A 16698-nucleotide genomic window follows, 5' to 3' on the forward strand; every position below is an offset into this window, starting at 1 on the left:
CAATTTTGCTTTTAAAATAGTAGTCACTTTCCCCTTAAACATCTTCCCAAACATTCCAGGAAACAGATGGCAGGGATTGAGGCAAAGGTCAGGGCCCAGTACCAGCAACCTTATACAAAATAGCAGCATCCAAATTACAGACTAAAGGAGGTATGCCAACTCAGCCCGAGAGTGTAGGAGGCAGAAGTTTTGAATTCCAGAAATAAACCTGGAGATATGAATAAATACACACAAACACACACACACCATTTCTTATGTTCCATGCACTTACTTCCTTGCCTGACTTACTTAAGGCTCTGAAAGGACTCTACCCTGAGGCCAGACCCATCTAGACATTGAAAATATTATCTAAAATCTTCCTTTAATGTTTGAAAAACTTCCCCCTGATTATCCTCTCCCCATCTCACTGATTCTGAACCCTCTCATCATTTAGACTTCATATGCTGTCACAGTGCTACCTGATTCCTTATCCCCATATACCTCATTGCATATATCCCCATATACCCCATATGCCTCAAATGCACTCTCCCATCCAGTGTCCCATCCCAGAGCTACCCAACCCTTTCCACTGTGCTCCCTGGAATTCCTGCTCCCTAGGCAACAAGCTAGCTTTCTTAAAATTTTCCCTGCTCTTTTCATCTTCTGGCTTTCACTAAGACCTGGCTTCCTCCTCATGACATGGTCTACCTGGTTGTTCATTCCAACATTGTCTGCTCCTTTACTCATTCCCTCATGTGGGAGTTGTAATAGTCTCTGCCCCCATAACCACTTACTTCTTGTATTCTATAACTTAGCAACCATTTGTTCTTTGAGGTTCACTTAAATATTATCTAGCACCCAATCAAAATTCTTGTAGCTGTTGTTATTATCCTTTCTTTCAGTGCTGGATTACAGTTTTTCTGTAATCTCTAGCTTCTACTCTTGTACTAGGAGACATCAACATACATATTGATACTTCATCAGACACCCTAACCTTACAGTTCCTCAACTTACTCATGTCCCATGATCTCTTCCCCACTTTAGCCACATATAAAGATGGTCAAAACTTTGATCTTTCTGTCACCTGCAAATTCAAGAGTTTCACATTCATGAACTCTGAAATTTCCTTATCTGATCACAAAGCTATTGGTATTTCACTTCTTCTGTCTTCCAAAAAACCTTGTTCTTTGTCAACAGTGTGACCTTTAATCCCTGACCCTTCAGTTCTCTCATGGGACATCACCCCAGCCCTAGCAATACTCTTTCTTTCCCCATATTGACCTCTTGGTAAACCTCTATATCGTCCTCTTTTCTTGAGTTCTTTGTCCTCTTATCATATAGCCAGTCTTGCCCTGCCAAGCCACAGCCTTGGATCACTCCCACCGTATGTTGTCTTCATTCCTATGCAGGTGGAGAAAATCATGAAACTATATTGACTAAAAAATTGTGATAAATCCTTATACATTTTCCTTATTAACTCATTATTACACCTACCCACAGCAACTTTTCCAAACGTTGTCATTCCTTCTTAAACAGCCCTTGTTCCTCTTCCTTCCACCTTCTCAGCTGAGAATTTTGACTCATTTTTATAAAAAATATTGAGACTATTCACTGAGAGCTCTCTTTTTTCCTCTCTTCTTCATCTCACTGCCTTCAGCCACTATTTGATTCACCCCATCTTCCATGAAGATGTGGCCCTTTTGGGGGGATTTTTTTTGGAGGGGGAAGGTAGGGAATTTGGGGTTAAGTGACTTGCTCAAAGTCACACGGCTAGGGTTTTTTTTTTTTTTTTGGTGTTAAGTGTCTGAGGCCGGATTTGAACTCAGGTCCTCCTGACTCCAGGGCTGGTACTCTATTCACTGCACCACCTAGCCACCGCAGATGTGGCCCTTCTTGCCAAGACATCCTATTTCATCCCATCTTCTCCAAGAAATTGCCTCTTCTGTCATCTCCACCCTCTCACTTATTTTTAGTCTCTCCCTGTCTATTGGCTGCTTCCCCATTGTCTACAAACATACACTTGTTCACATTCTCAAAAAATGTTGAGTTGAATTGAACTGATATTGTGGAAGATAATCATGCTATCACATGAATTGTACCTTGTTGTCACTTTAAGAAATAGACTGCTGATGAGGATTATGGATCTAACCAAGTAGATTAATTCTAATTTTTCTTGTTATTAATTAATATTAAAAGTTAAAAGTTTAAACTAAATTTGTTTTGTGATTTTTCAATTGGTTCTCTTTGCCACTATTATGGAATCAAAGGTTTGAGATAAGTTGACTTAATTGTTTTATCTTACTTTTTGTGGAAGGAATGTATGTAAACTAGATTTTTTTTCTTTTACAGTGCACTTCTATTTAATGAAATAAAATACGTTACTTCAGTAGAAGACTTTGAAAATATAGAAAATGCTTTGAAGGGAAAAACAAATATTGCCCTCATATATGTGAGAGCAATTGGAACACCAGGTACTAAGTAAAAACTTTTAATTTTGTTGTGTTACTATATTTGTGTAACTGTGTAGAAGGTAAATAAAATAGGAGATTATGACCATAGTGTCAAACTTGAAAATATATTTTGTTGATCTTGTCTACTTTCTAACTTTGTTATTCTGTGGCATTTAATTAACATTGACTAATTACAGTGGAGTTGCATCTTAAGGTGGAATTGGTCTTGAACATAAGCATGTTGGGGCGGCCAGGTAGCACAATGAGTAAGAGCACCGACTCCAGTGTCGGGACGACCTGGGGATCGAATCCGGGCTCCGACACTTAGCACCACACCCAGAAATAACTAGCCGTGTAACTTTGAGCAAGTTACTTAACCCCGATTGCTTTAAAAAACAAACAAACACAAAAGAAAATCAGCATGTAAAGGAAAAAAAAACCATGTACTATTCACATTACACTCTTTATAGGAAATCTCCAAGTTTAACTGATTTTGGCAAGTGAGTAAGGGAAGTTGGCAATCCATACCCTAACTTCAGTCATGCTCATTCAGTGGAATAGTGGGTATAGAATTATCTGCATTATATTAATTGTTCTTACTCTCCCTCCTCCTCTTTCCCTTTTTTCCTCCCTGGAGTTAAGAAGACCTAAGTCTAAATCCAGCCTCAGACGCTTACTAGCTGTGTGACTTTGGGCAAGTCATTTAACCTCTCTTTGTCCTAGTTTCCTCAACCATGAAATAGGCATAATAGCACCTACCTCTCAAAGTTGTTTTAAGGATCAAATGAGATAATATTTTTAAAGTGCTTAGCACAATGCCTGCCATATATACTTTAAAATGCTTGTTTTTAATGTTTTCTTTCTTTTTTACACTGTGTATAATTGAAGTCAGTTAAATTAATTATGTTATGTAACTCTGCTGCATACATTTTATCCTAGAAATTGTTATTTCCCAGTTGTTTATTTTCCTTATTTTTTCTTTTATGATTATTATTTATTTTTAAAGCAGCTTTGTGAAGTAGAGCAGCATTATTTTGTTGTTTCACAACTCTAGATTATAGAAGTTACATTTTTTTAAAATTGTGTTTCTTTCCTGAATAGAATCATAATGAAATAGTTTGTTGAAAAACTTGATTTTTTCATAAAGCTATCTATTGTGTAATAGATATATAACATTATAAGAATTTGAGCAAGGATTCCACTAACAGTTCCCAGACTTTTTGATCTCAGAATCTTTTTTTTTTTGTCTTTTTGGAGATGAGGAAGGCAGGACAATTGGGGCTAAGTGGCTTGCCCAAGATCACACAGCTAATAAGTGATGTGTCTGAGGCTGGATTTGAACTCAGGTCTGCCTGACTCCAGGGCTGGTGTTCTATTCACTGCACCACCTAGCTGCCCCACATCCTTTTACCCTCAAAAATTGTAGAGGAGCTCAAAGAGTTTTTGTTTATGTAGGGATTATCTATTGCTTTTTTCATATTAGAAATTAAAATGGATAATATTTTCATATATTTATTAGATAAAGTAAAAATAATGAAACATTCTATATTAACTTGAAAATAACTATATTTTCCAAAACAAAAAATAGTAAGAAAAGTGAGATTATTTTATTTACATTTAATATCTTATTTTTCCCCAATTACACATAGAAACAACTGTCAGCATTCATTTTAAAAATTGAGCTCCAAATGTTCTCCCTCCCTCCTCAAACCTTCATTGAGAAGGCAAGCAATTTGATATAGGTTATACATGTGTAGTCATGCAAAACATATTTCCATATTAGTCATGTTGTAAAAGAAAACATAGACCAAAAGAAAAACCTAGAAAAATAAACAAAGTAAAAAAGTATGCTTCGATTTATATTCAGACTCTATCAGTTCTTTCTCTGGGAATGGATAGCATCTTTCATCATAAGTCTTTTAGAGTTATCTTGGATCATTGTATTGATGAGAATAGCTACATCATTCACAATTGATTTCTTACAGTATTGCTATTACTGTGTATCATGCTGTAGCAGCAAGCACCCCAAGCGTCCTCAGGGTTTGCAGCTACCACAGGTTCTTGGATCTGCTTTGTTAAAGGAAAGCAACTCAAAATGGGTTAACAAGCTTACTTTAATCAGTCAGATGTATATCATTTACCTAGTTCAGGGGAAAAAGATCAGCACCCCGAACTTCAGAACATACAGACAGAATTATCAAGACAGAAACATCAAGTAGACAGATTTCTAAACTGTCCAACCATTACATCCATACCCAGTCAACATCTGGGTTTCCACATTCTGGGTTTTTCAAAGCTGGGGGACTCTCAACATCGGCTTCCCAGAATTCAGATCAAATCACAGAACACTTCTCAAAGTGAGTCCCAAAACAAAGCTACACATCAGTGCTTATATAGCCTTCTCCTGGCTCAGAGAATGTAACAACCCTTTTGACCTACTGGCCAATCAAAAAGTATCTTCTGAAAAACAAGCCTCCCTCCCCAGGCTTCTGGTGCACTTTAGCCTAGGGGCAGGGAAGATCTTTAAAATTTACATTCGCATTACACATGCTCTTCTAGTTCTACTTGTTTTACTTTCCATCAGTTCATGTAAGTGTTTCCAGGTTTTTCTAATTGCATCTACCTCATCATTTCTTATATCACTATAGTGTTCAATCACAGTCTTATACTACAGATGTTTAGGCATTCCTCAATTGATAGGCATCCTTTCTGTTTCCAATTCTTTGCCACCAGAAAAGAGCTGCTATAAATATGTGCATAATTCCAAATTGCTGTACAGAATGGTTGAATCATTTCACACCTCCACCAACAGTGCATCAGTGTCTCAGTTTTCCCACATTCCCTCTAACATTTGTCATTCTCCCTTTCTGTCCTATTAACTAATCTAATAGGTATAAGGTAGTACCTTAGAATTGTTTTAATTTCCATTTTTCCAATCAATAGTGATCTAGAACATTTTTTTTATGTGGCTATAGATAGCTTTGATTACTTCATCTGAAAACTGACTGCTCATTTTTTTGACCATTTTTCCAGTTGGGTAATGGTTACTTTTATACATTTCATTCATTTCTCAATATCTTTGAGAGATGAAGCCTTTATCAGAGAAACTTACTTCAAAAATTTTTTCACACTTGTAATGGGAATGTAAATTTTTAATATCTTCCCTGCCCCTAGGCTAAAGTGCACCTGGAGCCTGGAGTGGGAGGTTTGTTTTTCAGTAGATCTTTTTTGATTGGCCAGTGGGTCAATAAGGTTGTTACATTCTCTGAGCCAGGAGAAGGCTATATATATAAGCCCTGATGTGAGGCTTTGTTTTGGGGCTCACTTTGAGAAGTGTTCTTGTGATTTGATCTGGATTCTGGGAAGCCGTTGTTGAGACCCCCTCCCCCCCTCGCCTTTGAAAAACCCAGATGTTGAAACCCAGATGTTGATTTGGTATGGATGTAATGGTTGGACAGTTTGAAAACCTGTCTACTTGATAATTCTGTCTGTATATTCTGAAGTTTGGGGTGCTGACCTTTTTCCCCTGAACTAGGTAAACGATACATATCTAACTGATTAAAGTAAGCTTATTAACCCATTTTGAGTTGCTTTCCTTTAACAAAGCAGATCTAAGAACCTGTGGTGGCAGCAAACCCTAGGGACGCTTGGGGTGCTTGCTGCTACAACACTTGATTGCTATTTTCCTCTATCCTATTCCTCTAAATTTTTGTATTTTCCTCTGTCCTATTTCACCCCCCCCCTTTATTCTATTCTATCTATCTTTTCACCCTGTCCCTCCTCAAGTGTTTTGCTTCTGACTACTGCCTCCTTCAGTCCACCCTCCTTTCTATGAGCATCCTCCTCCTCCCCCTTCTCTTATTCCCCTTCCCCTTCTACTTTTTTGTAGGGGAAGATAGATTTCTATACCCAATTGAGTGTGTATGTTATTACCTCTTTGAGCCATTTCCAGTGAGAGTAAGCTTCAACCATTTCCCACTACCTCCTTTACCTTCCCTCTACTGTAAAAACTCTTATCTTGCCTCTTAATGTCAGATAACTTACCTTATCCTACATTTCCCTTTCTCCCAGCGCATGCTTCTTTCTTACCCCCAAATTTTATTTTTCTTAGATATCTTCCCATAATATTCAACTCAAACCTGTGCCCTCTCTCTATATATACTCCTACTTGCTCTAATAACGAGAAAGTTCTTATGAGTTACAAGTATCATCTTCACATGTAGGGATGTAAACAATTTAACCTTATTAAGTCCCTTATGGTTTCCCTATCCTGTTTACCTATTTGTGCTTCTCTGGAATCTTTTATTTGGAAGTCAAATTTTCTATTTAGCTCTGGTATTTTCATCAGCAGTGCTTGAAAGTCCTCTATTTCATTGAATGTCCATTTTCCCCTGAAGCATTAAAATCAGTTTTGCTGGGTAGGTGATTCTTAATTGTAATACTAGCTCCTTTATCCCTCAGAATATCATATTCCAAGCCTTCTGATCCTTCAATATAGAAACTTCTATGTCTTATGTTATCCTGACTGTAATTCCACCATACTTGAATTGTTTCTTTCTGGCTGCTTGTACTATTTTGTCCTTGTCCTTGGAACTGTGGAATTTGATTGTAATATTCCTGTGATTTTTCATTTTGGGATCTCTTTTGGGAGGTGATCAGTGGATTCTTTCTATTTCTATTTTACTCTCCAGTTCTAGACTATCAGGGCACTTTTCCTTGATGATCTCTTGAAAATGGTGTCTAGGCTCTTTTTTTTTTGTTTATGACTTTCAGCACATCCAATAATTTAAAAAGTTATTTCTCTTGGATCTGTTTTCCAAGTCAGTTGTATTTCTAAGGTATTTCACATTGTCTTCTATTTTTTTCATTATTTTGATTTTGTTTTTATTGTTGATGTCTTGTAGAGTCATTAAAAGAACACCAAACCCAAGGGAAAAAGCATGGTGTCTAGCTGGGGCCACTTCTGACCACCCAAAATTCTGTTAGGGCAGAGGCCTAAGCTGGTGAATTGTGAATTGTCTGCTGTGTGAAGAGCCTGAGACTTTTTGAGATCTAGTTCCTAATGAAACTATAGTTAGAGGGGAGGAATTCAGAAAGTGAGTAATAAGGAAAACTGGAAAGAGGGACTGGAGGTTAGATTGAAAGTACCAAAGATTTCTGGAAGAAAAATTCTCACAGACTTTGAAATGAATAGATAAATCAGCAGGAAAACCAGTAATGGGAAAATATGGCCTCCACATCTAGAACAAAATCGGGCATATATGCATAAATACTGCAAAATGAAGGTTTATACAGAGGATTTTGTGGAATTTGAGGACAGCATAGAACCACAACATACTGTTCCTGAATGGGTTAAAAGAGAAATGGGAATTACAAGTGTAGAATTTATGGTCTACACAGCAGAAAAAAAGAGCAGAAAAGAAAAACTTGAATCTGCAATGGCAAGCTACACCAATGAAACAAAGGAGAGAGCAATAAATTGGGAATGTAAATAAATAGAAATGTAGGACAACCTAGAAGAAGAGAAGCAAAAAACAAAACATTAAAAGAAATCATACTCTATGCTCAAAATAATCAAAATATACAGATCTCAAAGACAGAATGCATAGGGACAACTGTAGGGATCCTAGGTGTCACAGAAGAACACGACAAAACAAAAAACCCTTAAGACAATAATGAAAGAAACAATAGAAGAGAAGAACTTAGAACTTCTGAACATAGAAAATGAAATTTCAGTTGAGAAATTCACAGATTGCCTGCAGAAAAAAATTCCAAGGCTGTAAACTCCAAGAGGAATAGTACTTAAATTCAACAATTCAATTCAGAAATAGCAAGTTCTGCAAGGTATTTGGAGAAGGACCTTCAAATAAAAAGGAAAGGATATTTGAATAATTCAAGACTATTCAGCACTCCCTAGAAAAAGGCAGAGGGAACAGAACAACATGCTCTGAAGAGCATTGAAGCTCAGGATGTAGCCCAAGGTGACCTATTCTGAAAATGTAAATAGGACAACAGATGGGGGTTAAGTAATAAAAAGGAGTTTGAAACATTTTTAGAAAGAAAATCAGAAGAGTTCAAAAAGTCTGCTTCTCTTGAGAAGAGGAAGTGGTAGAAACCTGGGGGTACCTGGCACCTGGAGGAGTGGGAGAACATGAGCATGGAGAGGAGATTTTTAGGTGAATGTAGGAAATAATTCAGCAAGACAGCAGGTAGATCTGTGGCACAGAGGAGAAGAGAGAGAGTCCCTACCTTTGGGCAGTGTCCTCTCTGACATGTGGCAGTAATTATCATGGTCTGAGAGGGAGGCACAATAGAAAAGGGAATCCATAGGGTAAATAAACTCTACAAGGCATTGGCAGAAAGCACCTAGAGGGCAGAGCCTAGAATGGACACCTGGGAAGCTTTGGTGGCATGAAAACTGCAGAAAAAAAAGAAAGACCAGAATATTATAGGGGTCATGAATCAGAGATTATAGATCTAGAATAAACTGAAAGAAAAGATGGATAATGAAAAGAGTGAGAGAAACTTTTTTTGGGAAAGAGACATATAAATTAAGTGAAAAAAACTACTAAGACTAGCTGAAAAAGGGTAAGAGGAAGGGGAATTTATGTCATTGAGAACAAGAAAAGAGAGAAGAAATATATAACTGGATAGGGGCAAAAGAAGGAACAAATAGACAAAATACTAAAGGGAAAGAAGTAATGAATAAGAAGAAGGAATCAGAGGGAGGGGAAAGGAGTCAGTGGGAACAGGACCATGTTAAAAAAATGATTCAAGTAAATTTATTGAAGGGAGATAATACTGTGTTTACAGTAGAAGAGAGGAGCAATCAAAACTTAAAACCCTAACTTTAGAAATAGTGAAAAAAATATAAACTTTACTTATATAACTTTAAATATAAGTGGAATAACAACCCAATAAAATGAAAAAAGGGTAACAGATTGGATAGGAAAACAAAACCCTGCAATCTGTTGCTTACAAGAAATACCCTTTCATGGAGGTGAGGTGTCCACAAGTATTACTTACTGCACATGCTTTTATAATTTTTCCTCTCTAAAAAAATACCAGATGTCATATGGAACAGATGTCAGAGGGAGAGGGATCCATGGGCTACCTTTGAGATGTAAAAAAAAAACACAACTTGCATCACATTTACATAGTCCCAACAAAGCTTGACATTGGTCATGTCTTGAAATGTATGTTTCATTCTGTGAATGAATGATGAAGGAATTCTAGTGAATTCATCACCCCTTTCTCTGCAGGAGTAGAATAGCTTATTTCATTATTAGTCATTAGTCTTCTGGAGTTGTGGAGTTGAACATCTGGTCAAAGTTCTTAATTCTTTCAGATATGTTTTTCTCCAGTTCTACTGACTTCACTCTGCATCAATTCATAAATGTCTTCTTAGATTTCTCTCAATTTATCCATTTCATATTTGTCCTTTTCATATTTCTTATGGCACAGTAATCTCTAAAATGAGCCGAAGAAGGAAATGGTGAACCACTCTAATATCTTTACCAAGAAAACCCTAAATGGGGTCACAAAGAGTTAAATAAGACTGAACCAACTAAACAACAATTATATTAATAGACTTCTATTTGTTCATCTACTCCCCAGTTATTGACATCCTCTTAATTCTTTTCTATACCAAAGAGAGTTGCTGTAAATATTCTTGTGCACATGGACCGTTTTCCTCTTTCTTTGATCTTTTTAGGGTATTGGGATTTTAGTGGTAATATTTCTGGGTAAAAGATGTACTTGTCTGGGTAATAGATCTAGAACTGGAAGGAACCCTTTGCTTTGAATTTAACTCTCACAAATAGGAAAGAAGAAACTGTTGGGGGTAGAAATGAGAGGAGAGGAGTTTGTGATAGAGTAAAAGAAAAGTTGAGCACAGTTTGACATACACCTTAGATTTTGGGAAAGCAAATTTCAGAAAGTTCAGAAGAATAGGTGGAGTCCTAGAAACTAAACTTGTATAGGGGAGTCCAAAATAGGATGGGAACCTATCATGAAGTTCTGAAGATACAAAAAGAAAATGTTGTGATGAAGAGGAAAAAGGGGAGTTATATGAAAAATCTGCTATGGATATACAACCAACTTAGAATTTTAAAGAGGATATATGGAGAATGGAAACAAGAGTAATAGATGACTACAAAACCATTGTACGGTTGTCCAAATATTTTGTTAGAAGTGCTAAATTTCAGGATGAGCTGAGGTTGTTGTGGAAAGCTAAAGACAACAAAAAAAGGTTTTTAAAGCTATTTCAGGCAGAAGAAGAAAATGAAAGAAAAGTTGTGATGGTTTCTCTAGGTGAATTGAATGATATATAAAAGATCATAAAGGGTCATAGGAGTAATCTAGTCCCAACTCTATCATTTTATAAGTGAGAGAACTGAGTCTTAGGTTATGTTACTAATTCAGTGTCACAGGTAGCAAGTGACAGAGATTCTATGTTTAAGTGTGGACATAAAGACAGCTCCCTTTTAGTTCGGGTATATTGTTAGGACAAAATGAGACACTCCTAGGTAATTCAGCAGTTAACAAAAAGAGTTTTATTTAGAACTAGAATAGAAAGGACAAGGTGGCTCAGCGAGTAAGAGCACCGGCCCCAGTGTCGGGATGACCTGGGGATCAAATCTGGGCTCAGATAGTTAGCACCACACCCAGAAATAACTGGCTGTGTAACCTTGAGCAAGTTACTTAACCCCGATTACTTTAAAAAAAAAGAATAGAAAGGACATTCAACAAGGGTACACTAGTACTTAACTTGGATAAAAGTGACTCCTTTGTGTCCTTATGGAAGCAAATCTAGTCAGCCAGACAGGTTGTACTAATTCATATAGCCTCAGAATGACCACTTTTCTACCGGATCTGACTCAGGCAGTTTTTCTATAGCTTAGGTTTGATACTGGAGCAGAGTGACACTCATAGGTCATTCAATAACTACCAAAAAAAGATATTTGCTTAACTATAGCAAGAGAAGGATATTCAACAAGCATAGGCATAGAGGGCACTTGAATCAATTCATTAAACAATGTCACCTCAAGATGCTTGAATTACCTGTAGTGATGTACTAGTAAATTGTTAGAATAACTCTAGAGAGTTCCTTGTGTCTGTTTTCAGTTGGGTGATGAGAAAATAATTGCAGTCTGAGCCCTTCATCCTCTGAGGTATTTGTGTCTCACAAGGAATGTTTCAATATCTTTTAGGGAAAAAATATACTAACCTGTATGGGAGGAGTTAAAATATTGTTCCTACCACCATCCCTTGGTGGTGAAGGGCCTTAAGATCTTCTCCAGGACTGTCCACTACTTTAATAGTCATTATTAATGGTCAACCTTGACTTCTAGTATTCAAGAAGCCTGATACTGACATCATTAAAAAGAGAAAGAGAAAAGCTAAAGCAGAAACATAGGAAACCAATCTTGTGGTTTCCTGAAGGAGTAACTGAATCTAGGAGTCATAAGGACTGAGTTCTAGATTTAAACATCCAGGTCTATATGTAGGTGATACCTAATCTTTGCAGTTTATAGTGAATCTCTCCATGTAAAAAAGTCACTATGTGTCGGAACAGGACCAGGAATAGCAGGGCTATAGAAAAGGGCATAACACTAACTGCATAGCCACTGATCTTCATCATGAGCTAGATTGTTCTTTACTGCCACTCACTTAGTTTTCCTTGGTCCACCCACCATAACCTCCCTCTCCCTGAGAGCTGTATGGGAGGGTGAGGGGAAATAAAAATTTTGCCCCATGGGAAGTCTCTAAGGGACCACCTCCCTTATTTTGTGAGAGCTGGGTAAACACTTTAAAAAAATCTCCCTCTTATTGCCAGTTAAGAAAGTCCTTCTCAGCAATACAACCCCATGGCCTTCCAAGCCCTCCTGGGGAAGTGTTGTACAATGATCTCTGGTTACTTGCAGTAATGTGGAGTAGTCGGTCATTTCTGGATTGTAGTGAGCATTGGTTTACAGTGGTTCTGCTTTTTGTCATTGCATCTACCCACTCTTTTGCCACTAGGATTCTGGGAGTTTCTTCACTTCATTGCAGACCACAGAATTGAGAGCAATTGGTAGAAGTTGCAGAGACAAACTTCCTAACATCCCAAAGTGCAGTGTTGTAGAAATGATTCACTTTCTTGCATAGGTTGAACTAAATAGTCACTGCAAATAGTCACTCTTCCAATTCTGAAATTCTGTGATTTTCTGCCTCTTAAGTCCCATGCTTTTTATACCATATGACCTTTCATTGTAGGACAACTAGGTGGTGCAGTGGATAGAGTGTTGGGCCTGGAGACAAGAAGACCTGAATTCAGATTTGACTTTAAACATGTTACCTGTGTGACCCTGGTCAAGTCACTTAACCCTGTTTGCCTCAGTTTTCTCATCTGTAAAATGAGCTGGAGAAGAAAATGGCAACCACTCTAGTATCTTTTCCAAGAAAACTCCAAATGGAGTCATGGATAGTCAGACATGACTGAAATGAATGAAGAACACTAAAATCTTTCATTGTCAGTTTAAATCATTGTTTCTCTTATCAGAAAATAGCTAACATTTTGTCAATAACTTGGATTAAGTATAGATGGGGTACTAGTAGAATTTAAGGTGACATAAATCTGGATGAGATATTAGATAATAGACTGGATCTGAATCAAGAACCAAAAAAATATTGTTTGGCTACAACAGTGGGCTACACATAATAGAAATAAGTCAAACATACTATGTTTTGCTCAAAAAATTTAACTTCATGAGTGTAGGATTAGAGAGACATGCTTTGAAAATGAACTCTAATGGAAAAAATCTTAGGGTTTTAATAAGGTGTAAGCTCAACATGATTCAGTAGTGAATGTCAGTTAAAAAAATCCACCTTTTTCAGCTTTTTAAAGAGAGAAATACTACCCAAATGAGAAAAATGACAATAGCTCTTTTGTCCTTTGCCCTGATCAAACCACATTTTGAACATTTTCTTCAGTTACAGACTCTTACCTCTTAGGAATAACTTTTTTTTCTTTAGCATCTGCACTTTTATTTGAACTGGTTCGAAGTCAGTGTATAGGTAAAGCTTCTTCCCTCCTCCAAGTACTGGCACCAGTCTCAGAACTTGCAGGGAGACTGTAAAGTCTTCATTCACATCTATTTGGGGGGTAGAGAGGAAATTTAGGGGACCATTCGTTATAACTGACAATTTTTTAAAAAAAAGAACAAGTATTAAGGCAGAAGATACAAAAAGGTTTTTATTTTTAAAATAAAGGATTATATAATTTACATGTAAAGCAATACTAGTACCTCCCCCTCCCCCCAATCTGAATTTTTGTTACGTAGCTCCTTTGCTCTAGCGGAGGATGGCCTTCACAGAGGCTTGTAACTCTGTAACACTGCATTATATAATACTTGGAGTGACTATTAAAAAAAACAACAACAAAGCAAACATACAATCAGAAGCCTAAAGACGCACTGTAAGACTTTGGGGATGTTTGCTTCCAACTTACTTAGACTGCTTATCAACTTTACTGTTCCAGTTTTTAAATCCTGAGTCAAGAACCAAAAAGACCCCAAAAAACCAAAAACCCACCATGCCAATGTCATATTTTTTTGGGGAAATTATCATGGCACACCCTTTGACAAAAAAGAAAAAAAATTACAAAACCATAAACAGTCCATTTTAGAAGCATTTATGGTGGACAGTGGAGGGCCCGGATTCATCATACTCTTGCTGATCCACATTTACTGGGAGGTACAAAGAGATGCCAGGTTGGAGCCTCAAATCCAGACAGAGTATTTACACCCAGGTGGGGCAATGATCTTGATTTTTTTTTTTGGCTTTTTGGAGGGGGGGAAGGTTTGGGGTTAAGTGACTTGCCCAAGGTCACATGGCTAGTTTTGTGTTAAATATCTGAGGCCGGATTTGAACTCAGGTCCTCCTGACTCCAGGGTTGGTGCTCCATTCATCACACCACCTAGCCTCCCCAATGATCTTGATTTTTGTTGTGCTCAGAGCTAGGGCTGTAATTTCCTTCTGCATCCTGTCAGCAATGCCCGGGTACACGGTGGTACCACCAGATACTATGGTATTGGCATACATATCCTTACAGATATCAACATCACACTTCCTGATTGAGTTGAAGGTAGTTTCGTGGATTCTACAGAATTCCATACCTAAGAAAGATGTTTGGAAGAGAGCTTCTGGGCACTGGAACCTCTCATTGTCAATGATAATAACCTGATCATCAAGGAGCTCATAGCTCTTTTGCAGAGAGGAGCTAGATGCAGCAGTAGCCATCTGCTGTTCACAGTATGGGGCAACATAACAGCTTATCCTTGATGTCACGCATGATTTCTATCCCAGCTGTGGAAGTAAAACTGTACGCTCTCTCTGTCAGGATCTCCATCAGATCATGGTCAGGCAGATCCAGACAGAGGATGGCGTGGGGAAGGGCATAACCTTCATAGATAGGAACAATGTAGGTCATACCATTACCAGAGTCCATCACAATACCAGTGATATGACCAGAGGCATGCAGGGACAGCACAGCATGTACATGGCTGGGGTGTTGAAGGCCTCAAACATAATCTGAGTCATCTTTTCTTTGTTGGATTTAGGGTTCACAGGGGCTTCTGTGAGTAGCACAGGGTGCTCTTCAGGGGCCACACAGAGCTCACTGTAGAAAGTATGATGCCATATCTTCTTCATGTCATCCCAGTTGTTGAAAATACTTACTCTTGCTCTGGGCCTCATCTCCCATGTCTTTCTGGCCCATACCCACCATCACACAATGGAAGGAAGATAGCCTGAGGGTCATCATCTCTTGCAAAACCAGCTTTGCACATTACAGAGTCATGGTCAACAATAAGAACAACAATATCATCATCCATGGTAAACTTTGAAGTGGCAGGTTTAAAGCCTTAAGAGAGAGAAGAGGTGGTGCCTCACCTGGAGGCCGGGAGAGGCAAGTGCATGCTGGGTGGCAGAACTCACAGCTCCTTTTAGGAAGAGCTTTGACTAACTTATTTGATGTTTATCACCCTAGGATCATTGAATAAATTTGTCTTTCAAAAGAATGTTGTGCAATCTTAAGATATAGCTGGGGGAAAACAATTTACACGGTAACATTGTAAAGACAGACAACTTTGAAAGAAAGGTTAGGAATTCTGATCAATACAATGAGCAGTCACAATTCTAGAGGACTTGTGATGAAACATTTTCCAGTAGAGAGGTGATGGGCTCAGAGTGCAGACTGAGACTTTATTTTTGCATATGTATTTTTGTAGAAGTTGTTTTGCTTGTCTATATATGTTTATAATAAGAGTTTTGTTTTTCTTGCTTACTCATTGAGGGTGGGAAGAAGGTAAGAGGGAGAGAAGGTGGATCTTTGTAAAAAAATTTTTTTTAATTTAAAAAGATACACATGAGATATATATTGTTGGTGGACTAACAATGTCTGCATTTTTCTTTTCTAAGCCATTAAAAAAATAATTAGTGAATTAGCAAACATTATTACTAGTTCACTTTGTGCCAAGCACTGTGCAAATCTCCAGGTATAGAAAGAAGTGAAGACAATCCCTACCCTCAAGAAGTGTATATTGGAATTGGGGAGACAACATAGCATATGTGTGTGTACACATATATGCATGTACATACACATACACACACGTGCCCAGAGATATTTCTGCAATTGAGGATGTGGAAGAATGTGCAAATGCATTTCAGTTCATTTCCCAAGAACAGGATGGCATTGCATTGAGTTTGTTTAGTTTTCAAGAAGTGGCTTATGTAATCCTCTGGAACGGCTAGTAAAGAAGGGTGAAATGTGGACCCCAGCATAGGGGAGTAGCACTAAAAACCAAAAGAGCACTGATAGCTCCCAGACCAACATTTAACCTGACATAGTGGGGCTAAGTTTAAGCCCCAGCCATGTCAACACCTGCAGCAGCACTTGGTCTGGCACAGGGGCAGTGGCAGCAGTAGTGCTTATATGCTGCAATAAGAGGAGCAAAGCTTAGGCCTCAACAGTGGCATCTCTTACAGAAGCGTGCATCTTGGAATACTGGAACAGAGCTCAGACTCCAGCAATGGCAGTACGTAGCACAAGGGTGGCAGCATCCATGCATAGGAGGGAAAGAAATAGTCAAGCTACAGTAGTCACAGCATTCAAGGATGGTATGGTGGATGTAGTGGGCCAAGCTCAATTCAAGGATAGTATTCAGGAAGGAAGAAAGGAAGGAAGGAAGGAAGGAAGGAAGGAAGGAAGGAAGGAAGGAAGGAAGGT

General features: G+C 38.0%; 1 protein-coding gene across 3 annotated transcripts in view; it reads left to right on the top strand.

The window, feature by feature from the left end:
- Positions 1–16698, top strand: part of TXNDC16 (thioredoxin domain containing 16) — a 168476-nt gene that overhangs the window by 58902 nt on the left and 92876 nt on the right. For all 3 annotated transcript variants that reach the window (XM_069082230.1, XM_069082231.1, XM_069082232.1), the window contains one exon: positions 2329–2450. In XM_069082230.1, coding sequence (XP_068938331.1) covers positions 2329–2450 — 122 coding nt within the window. The remainder of the gene's footprint in view (positions 1–2328; positions 2451–16698) is intronic.

Source organism: Petaurus breviceps, unplaced genomic scaffold (assembly GCF_028583685.1).
Source record: "Petaurus breviceps papuanus isolate PSGF00001 unplaced genomic scaffold, PetGlider_PUasm1.0 164, whole genome shotgun sequence".
Classification (NCBI taxonomy): domain Eukaryota; kingdom Metazoa; phylum Chordata; class Mammalia; order Diprotodontia; family Petauridae; genus Petaurus; species Petaurus breviceps.